The sequence below is a fragment of the Hyperolius riggenbachi genome, chromosome 5 (genome assembly GCF_040937935.1).
Source record: "Hyperolius riggenbachi isolate aHypRig1 chromosome 5, aHypRig1.pri, whole genome shotgun sequence".
Classification (NCBI taxonomy): domain Eukaryota; kingdom Metazoa; phylum Chordata; class Amphibia; order Anura; family Hyperoliidae; genus Hyperolius; species Hyperolius riggenbachi.
The window spans coordinates 386,899,410-386,908,438 of record NC_090650.1 but is presented as its reverse complement, the minus strand read 5'-3'; the positions used below and the strand labels follow the sequence as shown (position 1 = coordinate 386,908,438).

Below are 9,029 nucleotides of genomic sequence, written 5' to 3'. Positions count from 1 at the left end.
TATACACCCTTCCTTTTGAATCTCAAGAGATCATTTGTGTGTTTCTTTCCCCCTGCACCTATCTTCCACTGAAGTGTCAGGCTGTTTCTTCCTGCAGAGTGCAGACAGCTCTGCCTGTATGTAATTCCTCAGTATGTGAAAGCCCAGCCAGCTCAGAGGAGGATTTATCCAGCTTGTAAAAGATAAGCGAGAAGAGATAAGCTGCCCTAATCTAAATAATACACAGGCAGTGTGCAGAGAGGGGCCTGGAGGGGGGAGATGCATCACAGAACCACAACACTGAAGAACTTGGCAGCCTTCCAGACACAGGCTGACAAGTCTGACAAGAGAGAGATAAGTTGATTTATTACAGAGATGGTGATAGTAGAACGTGCTGCAGTAAGCCAGAACCCATTAGAATAGCTTTTGGAACTTGTAGGATGATAAAAAACAGGATGCAATTTTTGTTACGGAGTCTCTTTAAAGGGTAATGAATATGGTAGCCACCAACCATATCCCTCTCATTTTAAGTGTCCTTTAAAATGTGGCTATGAGCATTAATGTAATATACCTACATTACAGTCCTGATTTAAGACACAGGCTTGTCGTTCCCATTGTTTGAGTAATGATTGACTCATTACTAGCAGGTACAGTTGTACAATGGTGATATTTGGCATTTTTTTTAAAAACTCGGATGACCACATAATGTAGCCGTTTTAAACAGGGCCGTGGAGTTGGTACAAAAATCATCAGATTTCCAACACCGACTCCTCAGTTTATGAAACCACCGACTCTGACTCCAGGTACCCAAATTTGTCCCAACTCCACAGCCCTGGTTTTAATCATAATATACACATTGGCCTCAATTCACTAAGCAGTTTAGACTAGTCTACTGATGGTTTGGTCAGTTGCAAGGGGAATTCACTATTACCAAATGTTTTAGACCTGGCCCAAACCATTTGGTAATTGGGTGGGTAAAGCAGGGGAAATGATCAAAAGATGCAATTCACAAACCAGTAGCTATGACCGACATCCTCCTCCACTGATGAGCTCGCCTCTGCATACAATTAAACTCCGGCATAATTATTCCAAAAGGTTCCATCCTCACCTCTAAAATATCTCACAGAATTACTTTACCGACAAGAAATCAGCTGGTCTAATCTCTGTCAGAAAAAGTGGGTGTGGTTACTCCTCGTTTGCCTTTGTGAATTGTCTAATTACTGAATGATAGACCAGGCCTAAAACATTTCGCCAAACCATCAGTAGACTAAAAACCATCTGAAGCTAGTCTAAACTGCTTAGTGAATTGAGGCCATGAGTCTGATCCAATTCACTTTTTCTCCTAAGTTTTCTCCTAGGAGACCTTTTCACATCTTATCAATAAATTGCCTTCCAAGCCACCAGCAAGCAAGAGAATACTCAATCATTTTGACAGTACTTTTTCTCCTAATTTTTTTTTTTTTTTTGTTGTTGTACTTTTTCAATTGCTGAAAGTTATTTTAAACAGAAGATGAAAAATGATCTAGGTCAGTGACCCCCAACCCTGTCCTCAAGGCCCACCAACAGAGCAGGTTTTGTGGAAATCCACAGAGGTAGTTAATCAGCTCTGCTGAGACACTAATTACCTCACCTGTGCAGGTTTGTGGTTTCCTGCAAAAACATGTACTGTTGGTGGGCCTTGAGGATAGGGTTGGGGAACTTTGGGGAGAAAAAGGGAATTGCATCGGGTTCAATATGTCCATACTGGGTTTGACATGCAAGTATTGTAAAACGGTCTAAAATCAATAATGTCTACTGCATTTTTTCATCGGGGGTCGATTTTAAGGAATGTAACAACATAGACACTTTTTAGGCTGGTTTTACACCACCAGGCCATTGTGATGCTCTGCCGAATCGCACTGCAACACAGAAAATGCCATTCATATGCCCCTGTGGCAGTCTGCCAACAGGATCATATGCATAGCGGCAAATCCCCTCCTCCTCCCCCCCCCCCCCCCCCCCCCCGCATGCCCTTCATCACCCAGTGAGGTACTCCCTGCTGGACAGGAAGTGTGTCACCGGAATTCCTAGGTTCCCGGCCATAGTCGTTCTGCTCATGCACTCTGCACCGCCACCAACTACTTATTTACATTTTCTGCGTCGCCCATTGACTTTCATTACTTTTGCCGCTGCTGCGTTGTGGAAGTCTGACGGTAGCGTGCTGTTGACTTTGCGGCGGCAGATAGGGAACTTCCGACACGATGCGGTGAGTGTGCTAGGCCCCATTGTCTTGCATTGTCGTGTTTCCCTGAGATAAAATGGTGTAACGTAACAAAAGTGTAAAGAATTGACAGCGTTTCCCCACATATGAGAGGGGTGGCTTGCAGTCCAGATCACACTGCAGTTCAAGTCTGGACGGTATGCTGCAGATTTATGCAGCAAGCTGCCAAATCACTATAGCAGTGCATGGTACTGCTTAGCGCAGGGAACCTATGGCTCAGGAGCCAGAAATGGCTCTTTTGATGGCTACATCTGGCTCACAGACTTATCAGTAGGGGTTGAGTCCCTAAGCTACACTGATCAAGGTGCACAACTTAGTGTGGCAACGCAAGTAAAGTCACGCTACTGCTGTAGAATGCACTACTAACTTACTCGAGCTCCCCCCAAAACGAACAGCTGCTCCAATTTTTCCACTCTGGACCCTGCCAGGTCCAGTGACTTTGTAGAACAAGATCCCTGCACTTTGGCCCAATAGGCTGCCTGGGATCTCCTTCTACAAAGTGAATCAACCCCCAAGTCAGCTAGCTAATTGTACAAGCTGTTAGTTGGTATTTCTCCTGTCTGGCTCTCAGGGAAATTGCTGATGTTTCTGAAACCCAAGAGAAGCTGAAGCCGTGTCTGACACTTCCGCTGCCCGGCGGATTAACTGTATAAACATCACTATGGCAACAGGGATGTGAGCCCTACTGTCCCAGTTTGAAACCTATTGTATGGCTCTCATGGAATTACATTTTGAAATATGTGGTGTTTATGGCTCTCGCACAAAAAAGTTCCTGACCCCTGACTTAGCGGGTCGGGCTGTGGCTACTCAGCAGAACGCGAGTGGCGTCAGAATCTGAAACGGCCGTGGCTCTTACTGGAAACTAGCCCTTATGTATCCTTCACTTCAGCTTTAGCTGAGCCGTTTCTTTCACCAGTCCAACAAAGATTTACAGGTTTGCTGTACAGATCATGCATGGCTTCACCCTTCCACCTGTCAGGGCCACCTATTGACTATTTAGTGTGTGATAGCTCAGTGTCCAGTAGGAAGGCTTTGAGTCTCTTCATACTTACATTCTGATCTGAATGTATAGTTACTGGTTCCAGTTGCTCTATTCTGTTCAAGAATTCTCCCTACAGCGCTTGTAGGTAACAGTCACTCTCCAAAGCAGCTATATTCCTTTATTGCTGGTGTGTGAGAGGTAACATGGTAATCAGAGGACTGCAGGAGGATGTAGCATACAGAGCTGCATTCTGCATTAAGTGGTATCTTAATGTTTATGAGGTGATAAGATGAAGATACAGAAGAGAAACACTCTCATCAAAGAATGCAGGGGAATCTCAACGGAAATGGTAAGCAGCATTTGCAAAGGTCCTTAGTTTATATTACTACAGTAGAAAACATATACAGCATTTATACAATAATTGGAATGGTTACTAACAAAGACCACAAGAGGGCAACATTTTGTGTTCTCTCAGTGCTGAATTGCAGGCACAGGGAATAGTTATCTCAGATCTTACCTTTCATAGAGCCACATTAATCCATGCCATGCACTGATGAGGACTAACCAGTCCAAAACAGTCTGTATGCATGTTGGATTATTGTGGCTCTGTACAGTTATCAAGCTGACACATCATTGCATCCCAGCCGTTCTGGTGGTGTGTTTAGCTTTCAGAGAACGCAAAGGGATTATTTGCATATTCAGCAGTGATGCATTGTGGGAGACCTTGTATGCTCACTCCAACCTGAATAGCTTCTGCTGTAAGAAGGCAAGTTTCTGTCTTTCAGTAGCGCTTCACCCTGCTGGGCTGAGCAAGGCACAGTATTGTAGCAGTGCAGAGCCGGGAGTCTTGGCATTGTGGCTTACAACAGGAGATAAATGCTGGATATTTAACATTCGATTTCAACATTTTCCAGAATTAATCTTGACAACTGTACAAAAAATAAAAGTTCACATCCCGTATTTCACAAAGAGGCGTTATTCTTCTCCGTCCGCCGTATCTAAAGGGAAGAAGATTATTATGATGGTTATTTATATATAAAATGTCAACCTATTCTGCAGCAAGGTGCATTAAAGGGACCCTGAGTGGTGGCAAAAAAAAAAACAAAACCTGGACTTACTTCTGGTCCCTTCCTTTTTCCTTTTGGCTGCTCCGGTAATGCGGAGACTTTGGGTGAAGTCATCACGCTGGTTGCCATAAGAGTCCTGCGCATGCGCGGTTCAGTCTTTAGAGAACCGCACATGCGCAGGACTCTTACGGCAACCAGCGTGATGACTTTTCCCGAAGTCTCCGTATTGCCAGAGCCACCAGCAGGAGAAAGGAAGGGACCAGGAGGATGCCGGGGGACCTCGTGGGCTACAGGAAGCTCCAGGTAAGTCCAGGGGTTTTTTTTTGCCACCGCTCAAGGTCCCCTTTAAAGAGGCCCTGTAGTAACATATAGTAGAACGCTGTAAATTATTCAGGATATCCACTGATATGGTAATTTTCCTGGTTTCAGTATCAGAAATACTTCCTATATCTATAAAATGCTGAAATGTAACCTTGCCCTCCCAGTGATGCTTAGCCTAGGCTGATTAGCTGACTGTGGGTTTTAATTAAATGATTATTAGCATTTCAGGCAATCAATGCAAAGTATTTAACCTGCCTGGCGTTCTATTAAGATCGCCAGGCTGGCGACCGGACGTTTTTTTTTTAATTAAAAAAAAAAAACTTGCATGCAGCCAACTGAAAGTTGGCTGTATGAAAGCCCACTAGAGGGCGCTCCTAATGTGTACTTCTGATCGGCGAAGGCAATCAGAAGTAACAAGAAGGGCCGCGATGAGCTTTCCTCGTCGCCATGGCGACGAGCGGAGTGACGTCATGGACGTCAGTCGCCTCCGATCCAGCCCTTAGCGCTGGCCAGGAACTGTTTGGTCCGGCTGCACTGGGCTCGGGCGGCTGGGGGGACCCTCTTTCGCCGCTGCACGAGGCGCATCACCGAGCTGCGGTGGCAATCAGGTCCCACACGCGGCTGGCAAAGTGCCGGCTGCGTGTGCTCCTTTTTATTTGATGAGAATTGGCCCAGCAGGGCCTGAGCGGCAGCCTCCGGTGGTAATGGACGAGCTGAGCTCGTCCATACCGCCCAGCTGGTTAAGCGCTGCAAGATTGCTTTTCAAACATATTTTTGCAATGATTTAAGGGCTGAACAGTTTTTGTTTTTTAAATAAAGTAAAAGTGTTCTGAAGTCCGACTTCTGCCCCTAGCCCCACCCCCTAACAGAAGAGGTCACAGGCGTTTCTCTGATTGCTCCTAGGGAAGCACACATGACCTCTTCCACTAGAGGGCTGTTTACTGTACAGCGCTTCAAAGCACCGCCACATGCAAAACGCCCCTGAATTGCTGCACACAGTGCTTGTGTGATTCCTAGTGTGCCCCAGACCCGAGGAAAGATTTTACAAAGGGCAAACACTGACTAATTTATAAATGAATTTTGTAAGAAAAAAAAAATGTACAGTGTATCTATAACTCATTACGTTATTTTCACTACAATTCTCTTTAAAGTGGACCTGAACTCTTGCACAGGACAAAAGGAAAACAGAGAGAAATGCACCCTGTGTGTATTTAGAGTGATTTGCCTGTTCAATCCCCCCTCATTTGTAATCATAAATTATAGCTTAGCTGGTGGGGCAGCAGGGGTCAGTGTAGTCTGTAGTGTAGCTTACCTGGTGGGGCAGCAGGGGTCAGTGTAGTCTGTAGTGTAGCTTAGCTGGTGGGGCAGCAGGGGTCAGTGTAGTCTGTATTGTAGCTTAGCTGGTGGGGCAGCAGGGGTCAGTGTAGTCTGTAGTGTAGCTTAGCTGGTGGGGTAGCAGGGGTCAGTGTAGTCTGTAGTGTAGCTTACCTGGTGGGGCAGCAGGGGTCAGTGTAGTCTGTATTGTAGCTTAGCTGGTGGGGCAGCAGGGGTCAGTGTAGTCTGTAGTGAAGCTTAGCTGGTGGGGTAGAAGGGGTCAGTGTAGTCTGTAGTGTAGCTTAGCTGGTGGGGCAGCAGTGGCCAGTGTAGTCTGTAGTGTAGCTTAGCTGGTGGGGCAGCAGGGGTCAGTGTATTGCAGCTTAGCTGGTGGGGCAGCAGGGGTCAGTGTAGTGTAGCTTAGCTGGTGGGGCAGCAGGGGTCAGTGTAGTCTGTAGTGTAGCTTAGCTGGTGGGGCAGCCGGGGTCAGTGTAGTCTGTATTGTAGCTTAGCTGGTGGGGCAGCAGTGGCCAGTGTAGTCTGTAGTGTAGCTTAGCTGGTGGGGCAGCAGGGGTCAGTGTATTGCAGCTTAGCTGGTGGGGCAGCAGGGGTCAGTGTAGTGTAGCTTAGCTGGTGGGGCAGCAGGGGTCAGTGTCATCTGTAATGTAGCTTAGCTGGTGGGGCAGCAGGGGTCAGTGTAGTCTGTAGTGTAGCTTAGCTGGTGGGGCAGCCGGGGTCAGTGTAGTCTGTATTGTAGCTTAGCTGGTGGGGCAGCAGGGGTCAGTGTAGTGTAGCTTAGCTGGTGGGGCAGCAAGGGTCAGTGTAGTCTGTAGTGTAGCTTAGCTGGTGGGGCAGCAGGGGTCAGTATAGTCTGTAGTGTAGCTTAGCTGGTGGGGTAGAAGGGGGTCAGTGTAGTCTGTAATGTAGCTTAGCTGGTGGGGCAGCAGGGGTCAGTGTAGTGTAGCTTAGCTGGTGGGGCAGCAGGGGTCAGTGTAGTGTAGCTTAGCTGGTGGGGCAGCAGGGGTCAGTGTAGTGTAGCTTAGCTGGTGGGGCAGCAGGGGTCAGTGTAGTGTAGCTTAGCTGGTGGGGCAGCAAGGGTCAGTGTAGTCTGTAGTGTAGCTTAGCTGGTGGGGCAGCAGGGGTCAGTATAGTCTGTAGTGTAGCTTAGCTGGTGGGGTAGAAGGGGTCAGTGTAGTTTGTAATGTAGCTTAGCTGGTGGGGCAGCAGAGGTCAGTGTAGTCTGTAGTGTAGCTTAGCTGGTGGGGCAGCAGGGGTCAGTATAGTCTGTAGTGTAGCTTAGCTGGTGGGGTAGAAGGGGTCAGTGTAGTTTGTAATGTAGCTTAGCTGGTGGGGCAGCAGAGGTCAGTGTAGTCTGTAGTGTAGCTTAGCTGGTGGGGCAGCTGGGGTCAGTATAGTCTGTAGTGTAGCTTAGCTGGTGGGGTAGAAGGGGTCAGTGTAGTTTGTAATGTAGCTTAGCTGGTGGGGCAGCAGAGGTCAGTGTAGTCTGTAGTGTAGCTTAGCTGGTGGGGTAGAAGGGGTCAGTGTAATCTGTAATGTAGCTTACCTGGTGGGGCAGCAGAGGTCAGTGTAGTCTGTAATGTAGCTTAGCTGGTGGGGCAGCAGGGGTCAGTATAGTCTGTAGTGTAGCTTAGCTAGTGGGGTAGAAAGGGTCAGTGTAGTCTGTAATGTAGCTTAGCTGGTGGGGCAGCAGGGGTCAGTGTAGTGTAGCTTAGCTGGTGGGGCAGCAGGGGTCAGTGTAGTGTAGCTTAGCTGGTGGGGCAGCAGAGGTCAGTGTAGTCTGTAGTGTAGCTTAGCTGGTGGGGCAGCAGGGGTCAGTTTAGTCTGTAGTGTAGCTTAGCTGGTGGGGCAGCAGGGGTCAGTGTAGTCTGTAGTGTAGCTTAGCTGGTGGGGCAGCAGGGGTCAGTGTAGTGCAGCTTAGCTGGTGGGGCAGCAGGGGTCAGTGTAGTCTGTAGTGTAGCTTAGCTGGTGGGGCAGCAGGGGTCAGTATAGTCTGTAGTGTAGCTTAGCTAGTGGGGTAGAAGAGATCAGTGTAGTCTGTAATGTAGCTTAGCTGGTGGGGCAGCAGGGGTCAGTGTAGTCTGTAGTGTAGCTTAGCTGGTGGGGTAGAAGGGGTCAGTGTAGTCTGTAATATGTAGCTTAGCTGGTGGGGCAGCAGAGGTCAGTGTAGTCTGTAGTGTAGCTTAGCTGGTGGGGCAGCAGGGGTCAGTGTAGTCTGTAATGGAGCTTAGCTGGTGGGGCAGCAGGGGTCAGTGTAGTGTAGCTTTGCTGGTATTTTAGGTAGCAGAGTGTAGTGTAGTTTAGTTGGTAGGGCAGCATGGATAAGTGTAGTGGATTTTAGCTAGTTGGGCAGCAGGGGTTACTGTAGCTTGGAGACAGTTTTGGGGGAAAAGGTTCACAAGACACCCCTGTACCATAGACACACCAGGTTTTATTCCCTACCCCATATGATTTAAGCCCTCTAGACCTAGGTGCATCCTGTAGTCCAAAAATACGGTGTTGTCAGTATAAAAGGTTGTTTTTACACAATATTGCATTGTTAGTGGGTGCATTTATAGATGACGACAGTTGCTCCTGTCTAGTTTTTTTCTTGTCTGCCAGTAGTATAGATGATGACTAGCAAGCTCAACGTGCATCAAACAACATGAACGAATTACATGGCAAATATTAATCATCATTTCTTGATCCCTCTTCTATTTTTTAACTTCTCGCTTTGCAATGTATTGATTTATTTTCCCCACACTACTATTCTTTGATAAAGGTCCTCTTTAAAGTCCATGTTTGTTGGACTTCAACAGTCGCACAATCTATTAAAGATGTTATTTGTTGCCATTGTAGGAACCACTATAGAGACAGAGATGGTCAAACCATCACAAACACAAAATTTGGCAAAGGAAGATCATACTGACCAAAGGAGCTTGCAGACAGAGGTGGTGGAGCATTGGATACAATTAGGAGAGATGCAACGATGTGCTGGTTAATGAATGATTAGGATAAAGAGGCAGATGATTAAGCATGAAAATGAATTGCGAGGGCATGCCAGACCTGTAGGCAATGCTACATTCTCAGCCTAGATCAGGCATGGGCA

General features: G+C 47.3%; 1 protein-coding gene across 2 annotated transcripts in view; it reads right to left on the bottom strand.

The window, feature by feature from the left end:
• Positions 1-3,379: 3,379 nt before the first annotated feature.
• Positions 3,380-9,029, bottom strand: part of LOC137519067 (phosphatidylglycerol--prolipoprotein diacylglyceryl transferase-like) — a 55,498-nt gene continuing 49,848 nt past the window's right edge. For both annotated transcript variants that reach the window (XM_068237707.1, XM_068237706.1), the window contains exon 4: positions 3,380-4,219. In XM_068237707.1, coding sequence (XP_068093808.1) covers positions 4,197-4,219 — 23 coding nt within the window. In that variant the 3' untranslated portion in view covers positions 3,380-4,196. The remainder of the gene's footprint in view (positions 4,220-9,029) is intronic.